Source organism: Eutrigla gurnardus (assembly GCF_963514095.1).
Source record: "Eutrigla gurnardus genome assembly, chromosome: 24".
Classification (NCBI taxonomy): domain Eukaryota; kingdom Metazoa; phylum Chordata; class Actinopteri; order Perciformes; family Triglidae; genus Eutrigla; species Eutrigla gurnardus.
Window position 1 is genome coordinate 3,664,681 of NC_139935.1, and position 16,239 is coordinate 3,680,919.

Sequence of the window (16,239 nt, forward strand, 5' to 3'; positions counted from 1 at the left end):
TGAGCTTGTGTTGGAATTTGAAAAATGCCAAATTGGGTTTCATCATGCGCCCTAAAGTGGTCCCGTACATTAACACGTTGACGGTGGAGAAGCAGGGTCTGACGTCGTCTGTGAAGGCTAGAGCAGGCTCGTAAAGCTAAGGCTATAGAAGGCTGAGCTGTGTCCTCGGCCACAAACGTGGAGAAAGCTGTTCTCCTGTGTTTCCGACGACGCTTTCTTTTACCAAAATACTACTTTTTAAGAAGACGATGGAAGACCTACGGCATGCAACCAAAAACAACCTATGGCGTGGGATCGTCACAGTTCCCGTCTGGTTTAAATACACTTGGAGGGGATGTTATGTCGACGCAGTTTCAGGATTTCAAGTCTACGACTCGTCTCGAACCATCACCAGATACCAGGAGTTGTTCTGCTGAGGAATAGTGGGAACCATTCACTTCAGAAACTTCCTCTAGAAGTCCACACAAAGGACATGTAGGTTTGTCTTCTCAACATGGAGACAAACCTACAGCTCCTCTCTTCCTAGCTTGGCTATTAATGACCTACTTGATGACATCATTTCAGGGAAGAAAAGGTGACAAGCAGAAAAGCATAGCGTTCTTTTTTTCTGGATCCGACTACAAAAAGGACCAAATGCAGACGTCACTGAAATCCCTTACCTGCCTGGACCTAACTGTCCCTCTCAGGTTTCTACTGTTACTGCAAACACCCCACAACCATGCTTACGTAAGAATCACAGGATGCAGGTGGTTATATGGTGATTATGTGTTTTCTAATCCACAGCGTTCGTGTGAAGGTTGAGCCGCTGAATTCAGAGAGCGAGTTGACAGACGCTCTTTTGTTCGGGTTGTGTAAAAATCGAATTCCCAGAGCTCATTACACTCCAGAACTGTACCACGGTTCTGTTCGCTTCCCGTACCGGTGCGTCGTTATTGCTCTCGAGGACAAAAAGTCTCGTTGTGCTAAGGGATGTTGGCGCACCCGCCACGCAATATTATTCCAGTTATTTTCAGCTCAATACCAAGTTGTGAAGCGGTAGGCACGCTAAATTCTGCAGCTAATCCTCCGTGCCGGTTCGTGACCGCGTCGGCCATTAAAAGACGCACTTCAAAGCTGCGGAGTGGACCGTGGAAACAGCTCCAAGTAGCTTTGACCCCACGAGAAGGGAAGGGTCGTAGTAAATGAGACTTAATCGCTACGGTAGTCTGTCAGCATGCCGAGGTCACACCCGGGTGGTTGTGACCCGTGAGAAACTAAAACATGCATATCTCTTAGAAAAAAAGCACATCGGGTGCCTCGTGTTGCTGGCAGTGTTCGATTTGAAGTATGTACACAGTGGATGAGGACTTTACATATGGTAATAATATAGTGTATAAATACCTCTGTATAAATGCACTTTATACATCTAAGTTGAAAGGGCGAGGGCTTGGAGATTTTCCAAAAAGGAATGGAAGAAAGTCTACAGTTCGTTTTCCTTTGCATATACTGTCTCTTTCTTAAGTCCTGAGTCAAAGCTTGAGAGGAGGCCTTCAGTCAGTCGAAGGGTTCGAGGGACGCCTACTTTCCTGGAAGCCCCGGCTCAGAAGCGGGCCGGTGGAGCCCCGACATTCCTGAGCCGCTGGGGACGTCGGGTAGAGAGGCTTGTCGGCCTGGCGGTAACCGCGGCGGCGGTTGGCAGTGTTGCTCTACAGAGTCCACGCCGTTTTGTGTGTGTCTCTGCTCTGTGGCGCCCTCGAGTGGCCCGGCAAAGTCCCCGTCTGGAAGAGTCTCTGTGCCGAGGAGGACTTGGGAGGTTTCTTTGGATTTGTTCTGGGCCTTTTCTGGGCTCTGAAGGAGACACAGCACAAATACAGGAATGATTATTTTCATTCATCATTAATCTGTAGATCATTTTTGATCAAGTGGTCTCCTAGAGGCAGGCCTCAGTGTCGAAGCGGGTGAAGTACCTGTGGCCGAGGAGGAGGTGGAGGAGGAGCAGGAGCGAGGCTGAGATCGGTCTGGATCGCGGAAACCGGCTGGACCCTTATGGCTGGCCTCTGGTACTCTGGGCTGCAGGTGACGGTGCTGTAGGCGGGGGGACCGGACGTGGTCTGCCTCTGGAGGAGCTGCAGGATGGCCTGGATGTCTGAAGTCATCTGGGACTCCAGTCTGACGGACAGAGAGGAATAAGTTACAAGTTTTTCAAGTGGATGTACGTGTATTAGTTACAGAGGACGGCAGAGGGGACACAACACTCATTTTAGCCATCGAGAAGAAAGTATTTACACAAAAACGCCTGAACTATGCCTTTAAAGTCATAACTCAAACATCATTGCTACTTTTGCAAGAAGTTCTTCAGAGATCCAGCCTCTTCATTTTACCCTCAAAGTGCACCAGACATGCATTTTTAACAAATCCTGTGGGTGAAGTGGTGGAAACCAAGACTATACCCTCCTTGTCTGCCATAATTGGACCACAACTTGACCATGACATCCACTATCCCGACCTCACGGGCTGACGTCAACGGCCTTTGGTTGCGTGCTATAAATAAACAGCCGCTGACTTTCTGCCTGCCCCAACCCTAACCAGAAACCAACCACACAAGCTGCTCACATGGGTGTTAGCTTGGCTGGAAGTGTGTCCTTGTAAATGACAGGGGCTTGTACATTGTTGAAATGCTAGTTCTTGGCCACACCTGTTGAGGTGCTGCTGCAGCAGGTCCAGCCGATGCTCCACCTCCCCATAGGTGAGGTCTGTGTCACTGTCGTCCTCCCCGGCTGGCGTCTCTTGACACTGGGCTGCCTCCTCCACGCCCTCACTGGGACGCTGACGCACCCACTCGTCTGCATGGCGCTCTGGAGGGAAGCGTGTGTGCAAGCAAACACACACACACACACACACACACACACACACACACACACACACACACGCGCGGTAAATGATGTGTGTTATTAAAGTGCCTCAAGCAAAGCGCCTTCCTGTGTTCAATACAAGACAGCAAAACAAATGGTAGGGGGTAATATTCCAAGACAAAATCTAACATTACATTTGTACATTACATTAAATCGGTACATTTACACAGAACACTTGAGCGACCATAAAAAGACATTGTATATCTCTACATGATACAGTATTAATGCCTGATGTTGTGTCTGTATGCCGTTACAGCTGTCCTCCACTCAAATGTATCTGTATGTATGTATATTTATGTTTATTTATATTGAAACTCATAAAATGGATCTTATTTCCATTCATTTATATATTCTGTATATCATTGGTTTGGACAGTCATACATCTTTCAGCTAAATCCATACATGTATGACATAATTTCAACCAATATTACATTTTTACACATGTATTTTTGCTTGTACAATTACCACTGTAATGTCAAAGGAGATCCATGTGTTTTCTCACAAATGTACGACATTAATATCAGTAATTTCATATCCTTCCCTGGCTTTTTACATTTTTTCCCTGACATTCTATTGGCATTTCCTGTTTGCTGATCTGAAAAGGGACATTTAGAGGAATCAATATCACTTTATGCTCTACTTGTGCAGAAATCGTCTTATGGATGCCGAATTATGGGATATTAACAACATAAAATCAGTTTCCCCATCGCACACAGAGTTGAACTTGGCCAATAAAACCCAGGAAAAGTCCTGCAGTAAACGTTATTGTTGTGTTAATGTGTGTGTGCAGGAGGCTTTTCTCACACTGGGCGATTTTTACGGGGGTTTAAGCATTTTGCAAACTGGTGTGTGAAGCTGCTCAGTGAAGCCTGCTAAAGCTACGCTGGGATTTACATGCATTGTCTCGCTGTACGGTGTCAGTGCTGCGTTTCATGTCCACAGGATGAATGAACTATTAAAACACCATTTTTGTCACAGATTTCCTGAAAAGATTGACCAAGCTGAGCAGAGGCCGCATGTCAACAACGTGATTTTAACTGATGTTTCCTGTAAATCCTTCATTTGTCATGACCTACGATCAAAAGAGGTGACACCCCCCCCGACTGCTGGATTTAATCCTCTTATGTTTTATTACTGAGTGGGTTTTAGGTTGCACCGTAATGACACATAATCCCTGTTTGGATTTTTAATAGGTGTGACATTCCTCCTCCTCCGGGGCTGAGGGATTTTTGGTGGGTTTCTTCCCTAAATTAACTTCTGAGCCAATTAGCATTCAGGGGGAAACTTTAGAGGACAAGTGTGTGGATTCACAGGAACATTCATGTCCGTTTAAACAAGGCAGTGAATAGAAATAGAATTTCTATTTAAAGACTGAGGATGAGCAAAGGAGGAGGTTTCTCTGTCCTCACCTTTATACGTCTGGTTCTGCATGTTTTCTCCAGCTTGTTCGTCTGGATTGCTGCTCAGCCCGAGGCCCGCTGTGTGGTCCCGAACCACCGGGTAGCCCAGCACGCCGGAGCACAGGGGCCTCTGCTCCTCTTCTTCCACCCTGCCTTCCTCCTCCTCCTCCTCCTCCTCGTCCTCTCCCTCCACAGCGGACTCCCTGCTCTCCTCAGCTGCTGAGGAGGCATAGGTCTGCCTCCCTGGTGTGCTGTCGCAGTAGGTGGCGGTTGGCTCCTTGTTGTGGGAGCCTACGGGGAGAAATGGTAATCAGGAAGTCTGCTGGGGGAACACTAACTTCTCCGCTCAGACTTCCTCCGGGGAAGTCTCATAGTCTCATTAACTGAGACAACAGGTAGCCAGTGTTTTCATTTGGGGTTCAACTGAGGACAAACAAGATTAAAAGGAGAAGAGTTCATTATTCTTCAGATGAATCACGTCCATAGAATCTAATAGGAGCACAACGTGAATTACCAACGGAGGCTAAGTCCCGCCCTTTCAGGCGTTCCCCATGGGACCTTATTCCGGAAAGAAGACATAATGTCGTCACCGGTGATCTTCATGTGTATTTACAAGTCAGGTATGACTGACGACAAATACATCCCGCTCCATCTTCACACCTGACGGATGGAGGCTGAGACATGGACTGTACGTCCTCACTTCTGTTATATCGGGAGACGGTGATGCTGTACGACCCGTAACCATGGCGACCAATTTGATTCTCCTGAATCGAAGCCAAACTGCTGCTGGGTGTTAGAAGGCACATTACCAGCGTTTCTACAGTGCAGGTTGCGTTCCGACACAAGGTACCGTTTGCTGTCGTCTCGCCGAGGGCAGGGAGGCCGACGGTGGAACTGATCTGAAGGCATTTTCTATTCTTACTGCCTCAGAAATCACAATCTACTGAGCTCTCATCACATGTAATGTCTTGTCTCTTCGAGTCTGCATGACTTGGCTCCTCCCCAACTTTTAACATATTGTTGACCTTATTTTGAAGTATTTCATGTGTGTATTTTAGCTGTTAATACACCTGTCCAGGTACTACAGCTGAAAATGAACCATGATGTCTATTAACGGGTGACTGGAACTTAAAGCTGTGAAAGTACAAATAACCCCAAGAGGGTCAGACTTATTGAAATCTTCCTTATGAAACCGGATTACCTCTAAATAAGCCTGATTTACTCAAGTAAGCCTGGTTTAACTGGTGATCTAGTAATCTGGGATGCAACCAACACTTTGTCTATTAAACTAAAGTGAACACCAGCATACCTTGATGGTCAAAAAGCCCCACAGAATGAGTAATTAGCAGTAATAAACTATTTTACTCAAAGAGGATCTATTATTCTCCTTATACATCAACTTATCGTGAGTGTGTTTTTATCGCGATACAATCCTATATCCCCCCTTCCCTCGGTGGGACCCTGACGAGATCAGTCTGCAGTCAGACAACAATAGTGATTCTCACACTGTGTGTCGTCCACAGCTGCTTGTGTGAAAGCTTCTCCTTCGCTTCGTTAAATCCCTGCAGCCGTCTGCGGGCGGCAGGACAGATATGTTGATAAATCTGCAGCCTCCGAATGGAGAAGTGCCGCACCACAGCACAGTGTCATTATGCACAGCTGTCCACTGTGTTTACCTCCATTAAATCAGGTGCAAATGACACCAGGCTGCTACGGCAAAAACACCACGCTATAAGTCAGAAATTCTGCCCGGGCGACATGACATTAATCCAGCGTGTCACAGCCTCCATTCCTGTTTAAAAACACAACTGTTCATGCTTTAGGAGACATCCGGAATATAACACACACTGCTCACACCGTGTTGTGTTGTGATTTAAAAGCACGCTGACCTGTGGAAGTTTTCCTTTTGTACGACACTCGTCTTCCACACTCTGTGTCTTCCACGGTAGAATCTGTCACCTGTGAGCACGTCGCATGGGAAGAGAGGAGCAGGACCAAATCAAATATAAAGACACATAGTACAAATACTTTTCAGGTATCTCTACTTTTCAGACAACTTTTTACTTTAACTCCCCAAGTTTGAAAAACAAACATCTGCACTTTCTACTCCTTACATTTTCAAGCTCACTGCTTTAGGTTTGATGCATTTTAAAAGAATTATCACTTTTTTGGGGGAAATTTTGGGGATACTTTTTACTTGGAAAAGAGTGTAGGCTACACCTCATGCTGGTAAACACGAGTACTGCATGTGCCCTATTGCACATAACGGGAGTCCCATGACGTCACAATGCAGGTTGGGAGGCACTTTTCAGAACGGGAGGTCGGCGCCTGCTTTGGATAGATTTCAGGACGGATTTGGCTTTTTTAATCATTAATTACTTCTTTTCATATTTATCTTGCTCGCCCTTCCTCATTTGCATGCTTAAATATATATTCATGTCATGCAATTAGCTCACCGCCAGCAGAAGGAATAGTTCTGAGGATTGTTGAATCCATTTTTATGTAACTGTTCAGGTTTTTTCTTTTTTAACTCCCTGTTAATATCTGTTGTCTTCGGCGATCCAACCTCTCTTCTTTCCACTTCTCTGGATAAAGTAGACACAAAGTGCACTTCGGCTCTGGTTTAAAAGATAATTACCACTACTGACGTGTGGGCTCCTGTTCACATAATGGCGCAGGCCTTATACATCCTTCCATTACACTCAATTCATCATAATTACAGCCTACATCATGTCCACAATGTCCCCCCCACCCTCACCCCAATACTCCATCTCTCACGCTTGTCTTCCAGCCAACGGCAGATTAAAGAAGAAGGTCTAAATTAGCCCTCGTGCTTTCATTCCAACAACCAGGGATACGTTGAAGCACCCGAGGAGAATTAATAAGAAAGTCATTCATCTCGTTGAATTGGACATGGCAGAGATAATAGATGTTTAATTCAGCGAACGGTCGCCACAGCAAAGCAGGATTACAAAGATTGATTCAACATCAATCCGTTTCACTGCTTCCTGGATGCGTGATCTCAGAGCCAGACTTCCCTGCCCGAGTACCTTTTCATCGCGGAGGTCAAAGGTCAGCTCCAGGTTTGTGAGGAAGTGGTCTGCGAACTCTGGATACATGTCCAGCACCTCCAGAATCTCCTCCCTCTGAATGGTGTGGAGGTCGCAGTAGCAGAGCGCCCGGACGTCTGCACAGGATTTCCCCGGCTTTGTGAACAGGTGGATCATCTCGCCGAAGATGTCGTTCTTACCTGGGGAGGGGGGGGGGGGGCAATCACATAAGGATAATCAAAGACATAAGCTTTTCTCATCTTCATCTATTCTTGGCTTCTTGACCTGCTAAGAGACAGGAGGAAGAGTTAACCATCTTCACTTTAGCAGTCTGAAAGCCTTTAAAAGCATTCCATATTATATAATTTATAAAATCATTCCACAAATAATATTTTGAATTAATTCTGTGCAACGGCAAGCAAATCAGCAGTTTTCTTGCTGTAATAGAGAAAATGTGCCGAGTCGTGTGCAGCCTGCGACTTCTACAGCCAAGCTTCTCGCTCATCGTGACCCTATTGTGTCACCGGTTTTCCCCAAATCTTATTGGCTGCGTGAAAACAGCCGCTGAATCTGAATGGAATGCATAAAAAGCTTAGGAGGATACACCTGCTGGCTGCTGGGATGATGAGATTTGATGCGATTACATTTGCAGGCTGTTGATGAGGCCGTGCGGCTCAGTGGACCCGGTATTAACAACTGCATCACACCCATAGACAACACAAGTAGTGGACGTAGTCATGGTGACGTCTTTGGCATTTTGGCCATCGCCAAAAAAAACATAATTGGACATTTTCGCATTTAATTCTATGCAATCTGATAGTTTTTGCAACAAGGAGTCGCCCCCGATGGTCAGTAGAGAGACATGAAACTTCCATTCCCCCTCTATGACTTCATTCCTCCTGAACTCCTCAATCTGACCCCTTTTCTTCTACTCTTCCTTCTCTTCTCTCTCTCCCTCGCCCCCTCCTTCATGCCTCCCTGCTCCCATTATCATCCATCTCTGTTTGAAAGCAATCATGCTCTTTCATTCCATCAATATAGATCAGCTGCATCTCTTGTCCCGCCCGATGTCCTCCCCCCACTCCTCACCGTCCGCTCCCTTCGTCTGAGGCACCACTGTGAAGCGGCGGCAATCGCAATATTCTTTGAAGTAAGTTATTACAACGTACCCAATAGGGATGGTAGCTGCCAGCCCAGCCAAATCACAGCGCCACGGAGCCATCTTCATTAAGTCGGCCCACCTGCGTCGACACTAATGAAGGTGAGTTCAGGCAAAGCTAAACGCTCCGCTGCTGTTATTGAAGCGTCTTTGAGCTCCGCTCTGCCTCGACAACAGATCTGACTGGGTTTCATGATTCCATTCATCCTCAGACCTGATACTCTACAGCTAAACAAACGACTGGGTGTCTGTTTAAACGTCGGTGTGTGCAGCTGGAGGTGTGCTTAAATAACACTAACTCAAGTCATGGATGTAAACACCAGGCAGCAACGCAGTGCCTACACCTTGCATTCTCTCTACTTTCCATTAGGGGGCGACTCCTCTGGTCGTAAAACAACGTTTTAATACAGTTAATTAAATGTTAAAGGAATAGCTCGATGTTTTAGGAAGTTAGAGAGAGATGAAGATCTCTACCACTCATTACAAGCAGCACATGAAGCTCCACTAAGTAGACTCACCCAGGATGGCCACTACAATGTCATCTTTGAGGATCTCGATGGAGCCGCGGGAGACAAAGTAGAGCGCGGTGAGCACGTCTCCGCTGTGGACTAGGGTGTCTCCGGGCGGTGCGTGGGTGGTCTTGAACCTCATGGCCAGGGCCCGGAGGCAGCCCTTGGTGGCTCCGTGGAACGCCTTACAGCCCTGGAGGAGGTTCTTGTTGAGGTGGAGGCAGATATCCGCCTGCAGGCACTCTGGGAAACCCTTCAGCACCTGTGTGTGAAAGACGGGTCAAAGCGGGCGTGATTACGGTCAGACGTTGTGTAGGAAGCGTCGTTCTACGCCGCCAGCGCTTCGGTGCGCTTCGGTGTTATAATGCGTGTTGAATTTTGATTTGGGGTGAAGTTGCAGGTCAAATTTTTTTTCCCAGAGAAAATATCATACAATTGCCACTTGTGTTCTTTCCTTCTTCTCAAAACCAATGACTCCCTGCAGTAGAAATAGCCTGCAATAACTTCCGACACAGGGCTACAATTGACTGTTTTACTGAGCCTTTCGGCAGCTTCCGCAGCAGATGAGAGACGAGACACAACATTTAGAAAACCGAGAAGCTGCGGATACATCGCAAAGTGCAATATTTGTCTTATGTTTGTGATACTGGAGCACAATTTGGAGTTTCACTGCCTTTATGTACTGAGAAGATGAAACTACTCTATGAACCCTAACTTGGTACATGCAAAGCAAGTTATGGAGCTGTGATATTTAGAAACGAGTCAAAATCTTGTGGATTAAAGTGACATTTTTTTTCATAAATATGAAACTTCAATTTCAGAAATTCCACATGCTTTCTCTGATTAATCTAGTCTATATATCTGCCTTAATACCCCCTCCGCTGGCTCTGCACATTAACTTACTAGCCCTAATATGCCGCTGTAGACATGTGATCTGCTTTCTAGTTAAAAAACAACAACTTAGTATAACAAATGTTGAAACTTGATCCAATCGTGATTGGTCAAGCATTCCTACCCATCCGAGATAGCCCGGGAGCCTTGAAAATACACTGAAAAATAGTATGACAAGTCATTTTAACATTCAACTTAACATTTTCTATGAATTGTGAGGACTAATAACACACTTACCCTTTAAAGACAAACATACAGTGACCACTGACAAAACAGCTAATGATCCACATTTCTTTCCAAACTTCAACACCACAACAAACACTGGGAGGTGAGGAGGAAAATGGGGACTTGGAGGACACATAAAGGACAGTTGAAACAAGAAAACGCGTTTCTTATCGGTCATTCACACATAAGATACCATGTGCTAATGACACGAGCGCAGCAAAAGAACTAGTTTTCTGGCTCTGACGGGCTTTTTTTGTTGTTGTTGTTGTTGCTCAGAACAAAAAACGGATCGGTAGATTTGAAAGGAAAGACTGAACAGCATTTGGCAAGCGCAGGTTCCACGGCGGAGCGCTGCCAAGCCTCCTGCAGTGGGAGGGAAACCTGGCAGCGCCCGGCGAGGCTGTGCCCACTCTCACAGGCGTGATTCACTCCGTCTCTGGTACCAGATGAATTAGCATAGTTTCAATACACAGATTCCATGCAAAAGAGACCTTGAGGCAGGCCATTAATAGACAATTAAAAGGAATTGTGCTGATGTTTTGAAGTGTGGTTGTATGAGCTACTGATCCATTGGATTACCCACTGTGCATGGAGTTTGGAGAAACGGACAGACTGGCGTTTTAAAGGGTGAGTTTAGATTCCCACAAGGACAAAATTACCCCAACGAGGCAAAAATCTCTTTACGAGCAAAACACTTGAATGTTCTCTGCATTTAAAGCCACACATTAGTTCGCAGAATGATGCATGACTACTTCAGTTTTTCAGAATAACAGAATGTGGAAAATAAATAGATGTAAATCAGATGAATTGGAATTTAAGTATGAAATATGTAACTTGTGTCCCTTATCAATTAACTTATTTGTGAGGGAAATGGGTTTCCTCCAAAATCATGAATAAAAAATGATTCCGATTGTGGCTTTGAAGAAAATCATAATAAACATAACCAATGCAGTTCATTGCTTGGCTCAGGTGTTGGCACTGTCTGTTTCTCCAAACTCCATATAATGCAGGTGACGGATGAGTACCTCCCACTTCAAAAAGCCCAAACCATCCCTTTCAAAGTGGCCTGCCAGAAACTGTCAGCGTTATGCGTGTCCTCTGCAGTAACCGGCATGCATGAGTGCTGCAAACCCGTCCGTCTAAGGACCGTTTACAGCACGTCGTCATGTACACACAAGACACCGAGGGAACAACAACATGCACGTTTTAGGGACAATAACCAAACAACTGCATGAGAACGCTGTCTGTTATTTCCTGTTCAAACAGAGCACCGCACTTCTAGGATCAACACAGCTAGGAGGCGCTCTACCGCTGAGGAACATTCACATCCACATTAGTTGTGTTAACACATGTACCTCCTGCTCTTACCAGAGTGGTGGGGTCATTCCATTTGACATGAGGCAGACATGGAAAAGACAAACTGATATAAGAACCATGAACAGCATCGTGATGGGAAAAAGCCAGAGTTAGCAGCGGTGACTTTGGTTTCACTCGTGGCCGTATTTTCCTGATGTAGACATTATACTTTGCCGGTGACATAACGAGATCGCTTCACCATGTTGTAAGAGCGGGGAGGGGGGGTTACAAATGATATTGGAAAGAGAGCAGAAGCAACAGGAATAAAAACAAGCTTATGTTTGTGGAATAAAAGACGCGGCGGTGCACGCGCTGCTCTCGTACCATATTCATGTCGATGCCGTTGGTGTACGTCCAGGCGTGTTGGAAGTACTCCTCCAGCCTCTGCCTCAGCGGGTTGGGGATCTGGTGGAAGCGGATGAATTCCTTGACCCGTAGCATCTGGAGGTGATACCTGGCGGTACCGGAATACAACCTCTGGATGATGGCCGACACGTTCCCGAAGATGCTGGCGTACATTAAAGCTGGAAGAGAAGTCATACGGTCTGGTTATCTTATAGCTCAGTGACGTAGCGAGGTAGCTCTGATTAGAGGGTTTCAGTAACGACAGGATTTCAAAACTACATGTACCGTGAGGGGCCGATCACACCGAGACGCACCGCTAATATTCTCAACTTGTTCTACAATTCTACACTTGGCCCAGGCAGCCAATCAAATCAAGCAGGAGGCGGGCTTTACTACGTCTAGGAATGGAGAATAGCGAATGCAGACAAAATGATGACATTTTTAATTAACTAATATTCCTTCCGGCTCCTCATCATCCATCAGCAGGGAAACAGCAAGAGCTCCACGTCTGCTTGAGTCCAGATATGACTGCCTGGCTGCACACGCACCCCCCTCCCCTCCTCCCCCCTCCCCCCCCCAGGCTGATCAGCTGTTTCAGACGCACTTTGCCGAGGGGCGTTTAGGAAGCGGCTGCGCCTGTTGACGGTGTGATCGGGGGGCCTTGCTCGCCTGTCACTCACATCCAATGAGCATGACGCAGATGGAGAAGATCTTCTCAGAGTTGGTGTTCGGGGAGACGTTCCCGAAGCCCACACTGGTCAGACTGCTGAAGGTGAAGTACAGCGCTGTGACGTACTTATCTTTGATGGACGGGCCCGAGCTCGGGTCGCTGTAGTTGTACTTTTTTCCTACGATGGATATAAGAAGCAAATTAGTATTCGGCAGCAAAAGTGAGCACTTTGTTTGAAAATCCAAACAGATAGAAGGACGGTCACCTATCGACACCCCCAGGTTGTCCAGCCAGCCGATCTTATGCTCCAGGTAAGGCTTCTCCACGTTGCCAATGGCGTACCAGATGCAGGCCAACCAATGGGCGATGAGTGCAAAGATGCACATGAGCAGCATGAGGACGGCAGCCCCGTACTCTGAATACCGGTCCAGCTTACGGGCAACTCGTACCAGCCGTAGGAGACGGGCCGTCTTCAGCAGGCCGATCAGGGTGGTGGTCTAGGGGGAAAACCAGACGGAGAGATAAACAGGATTTAAGACACTACAGTGGAAACCACACAGTCAACGCAGTGGATTTCAAAACTTCATCCAACTTTAAACAAATTATGACGACTGATTTAGTGATATTATCTCTGTCTTAACCTCACTAATAACGACCTTCCAGCATCAAAGTGGAAGTGTTGTTTTGTCTCTTTCAGTGCCGAGGGTTAGGGTCAAGGTCACGAGGACGATCGGGGTCATGAGGACAATCAGCTCGGCTTAGAGACTCAAACACATGTGTAGCTTAGGAATGCTTAATCGTATACTAGACACAGACTAGACGGTGGATCCTTCCTGCCGGTGCAGACGGATCATCCGGGGTCTGAGCGTCCCTCGGTGTCAACTCGGAGGCTGCGTCTAAAGACCCGACGTGGCGGTGACAAGGTTGTCTCCTTTCAAAGACTCCTTTGAATGCGGCTGAGAAACGTGGCCTTCTTTCCCCATCAGTGGAATCCTCTGAATCAGGAACAGAAGGCCGCGGTTCTGGGCTGCATCTGAAGGACTCTTTGAGCTGAGACGGCCTTGTCTCAGCCGCCGTGACGCATTTGGTCCTCAAATGCAGCCTCCGAAGGATAGACGCTGAAGTGGGACACGGCCACTGACTAACACGTGGCTGCCTATGGCTCTGCTGCAAATCGTGGCAGCCAGTATGGAAGATGCTTTCGTGAATTAGGGAGAAAGAGGGAAGAGAGTTTGGCGACTCATTCATCTGGCCGATGATGAAGCACTTTTGAATTAATGCATACGATGATGGCAAAATTAGCTCTAAAAACCATAAATATCAGGAGCTTGGATCACACTGGCACAGACACAGCGTGCATACATACACAACGTACACACACTGCCTTCTGTTCTGCTTAATTTAAAGCACTCTAATCCTCCCGTCTCTATTTTCTAGCCTGACTAAATTGATGCACAGACGACGGGAGGGGGGGGGCTGGGGAGAGGCTGCACACAGCTGTGACACCAGTCCCGATCTATTAGTGTTGTGCAATCTGTAAACACAATAAGTGAGAATCCTAATAGGTTCTACCGTGCCCGACAATTATCCTAATACCCCTGGGGAAATCATTACCCGCAGCCTCCTGCAGCAGTTGTGTCTATACGTCATGACTTCGGCCTCACACACAGGTGAGTAAATACAACACGTCTTATTTAAAAGCAGGACTTTGCAGTTTTTTAATTTGTAAAGATGATTCACGAGGGGAGAGAACGTCGCCGTCACGGTGAGGAAGAGGACTGTAGCTGCTTCTGATGGGTCCATTAATGAACCTCCGTCCCACCCCGATCTCACCTCTAAATCACCGCCATCATTCACCGCCGTGCGTCCGGCCGGCGGCAACTGAGCGAACAGTGGATGAATCATACATAGGAACAGATGAGCTCTAAATTATCTATTGTGCGGTGCCTTAGGTGTAGCGCTGCCGTCTGATGACACAACACTTATGGCACGACGGGGCCCGCACACTGGAGTGTTGATTAAAATCTGGGCTTACAGTAAATCGGATGCGTTTGAGGATCTGGAGCTGAGCTAAAGCTCCCGTTAGCTGCATGAAACATATCCCTCTGACCATCTGCCTCTGTGGCCTCCAACACGCGCCACTTTAAAAGTTGTGATGGAACCTTTTCACTCATTTTATAGCTTATCCAAAGTAAGTGGATCAGGAAGCAGAATATGAACGTATGAAGCAAGGCAGCTCCTTAGATGACTCTCTGCTGTAAAGTTAACCTTGAATTAGGAAGCTAACTTTGATAACAGCTTCACACCAGAAGCGCTGCCTGTCGTTCTGTACTGGGATAATGAGGTACAGATTTCTTTTAGAGTCTCTCCACAGAAACAGCTCACTGCAGAAAACATAAAACCAAAGCAAGGAGCTGGGAGATGCTGCAGAGCCGAGGGGGAACAAAGATACCGTTTGCAACTTTGCTGTGTCTATTCTGACAGTTTGCCCGATTCCAGCAGGCCAAAAATGAGACTGAGGGGGCCGCTTGTTACAACGAAGCCGCCTCCTCTTCTTCTTTGTATAGCACAGTCGTTGCTGCAGGTTTGCAGGATAATAGAGTTGGAATGGATTTTTTTTTTTTTTACAGTCTGCTTTAACCAAAGGATAAAACAACACAGTTTCATGGCAGGTTGTGAAATAGTCACAAAATGCAACCTATTAGTTTTGTGCACTGGAACAATGGTCCATTTTGTTGTGTCACTCAGTATGAAAACAACGCCATTGGAATGTCAATTAGGATCCTTTTTCATAGTGGATATTCAAAAACAAAGGCATCCATGCAACATCCAGAGCTGGTGATGTAGTATTTAATAAAAAAACCTTTTAAAAAATGTGTTTACAAATCAGATTTCAATTTCTGGACAACTTCACAAACTGCCATGAGTCTTGGGAACTATGTCCATGTCATCGGGACAAAATAGGCAAAAAATGTCATCTTATCACTATCAATGAGACATTCATATAAAACTCCTGTATTTAATTGCTGCACCAGACAAATTGCTTCACATTTGCCATCCTGCACAGCTGAAATCCTGCATCTCCAGGGAGATTCAAACCTTCCATGTTTCTAATGAAATCAGCACAAAAAAAACTAAAAAACTTACCATATAGTTGGAGATGGTTTCCAGGCAACAAAGGTGCACGAGATTATGTCTAAAAATAGTGCACAGAGAACTAAAATAACACCTTGAAGATGAGAGCCAAAACTGTACGCGGATGTGTTTCCGCTGCTGGTCGGACGAGCTAAAAATACCGTATTCTGTCACGCTACTCATGCTGTCACCGCGTGCTTTTTGACACGAGCTGTAACAGGAACACACATTCTGTCAGTGCACCAGTCATCCAACTGCATGATGAGGACGTACATCGTGTCGCGGAGACGTTCGGCTGTCTGCTCTATTATCTCCACCTGCCACTCACGGACCCTCCTCGCAGGAAGACACACCTAACGCTAAATAAACACAACCAACAACTTCAGGCTATTTTCTTTGCAAAACCAAACCAAGCAAAACATTAAAACGTCTCGTCTTGCAAAGTTCAGCATCTTTTTGGCATCGATACAGTAAAATAAACCATAATAAGCTCCAACTACACGCTGCACACACACACACACAGTAAGAGACACACTATCAATACTGTGTTCTCCGACTCCTCCTCTTACTTCTTCACCTCCACCTACTCCTCCTCTCCGTCCTCCTCT

The 16,239-nt window shown here is 46.3% G+C and overlaps 1 protein-coding gene across 3 annotated transcripts in view; it reads right to left on the bottom strand.

Annotated features, from left to right (window-relative positions):
- Nucleotides 1-555: 555 nt before the first annotated feature.
- Nucleotides 556-16,239, bottom strand: part of LOC311009584 (voltage-gated inwardly rectifying potassium channel KCNH7-like) — a 47,195-nt gene continuing 31,511 nt past the window's right edge. Inside the window, exons 7-16 of one of the 3 annotated variants that reach the window (XM_084003856.1) lie at nt 12,762-12,993; nt 12,507-12,674; nt 11,806-12,005; nt 9,019-9,271; nt 7,341-7,541; nt 6,181-6,264; nt 4,301-4,582; nt 2,675-2,834; nt 1,947-2,148; nt 556-1,827 (exon numbers count right to left, since the gene is read on the bottom strand). In XM_084003856.1, the coding sequence (XP_083859982.1) occupies nt 1,558-1,827; nt 1,947-2,148; nt 2,675-2,834; nt 4,301-4,582; nt 6,181-6,264; nt 7,341-7,541; nt 9,019-9,271; nt 11,806-12,005; nt 12,507-12,674; nt 12,762-12,993 (2,052 nt within the window). In that variant the 3' untranslated portion in view covers nt 556-1,557. Of the gene's footprint in view, nt 1,828-1,946; nt 2,149-2,674; nt 2,835-4,300; nt 4,583-6,180; nt 6,265-7,340; nt 7,542-9,018; nt 9,272-11,032; nt 11,484-11,805; nt 12,006-12,506; nt 12,675-12,761; nt 12,994-16,239 lie in introns of those variants that run through there. The other 2 variants (XM_084003857.1, XM_084003858.1) reach the window with 2 other exon arrangements.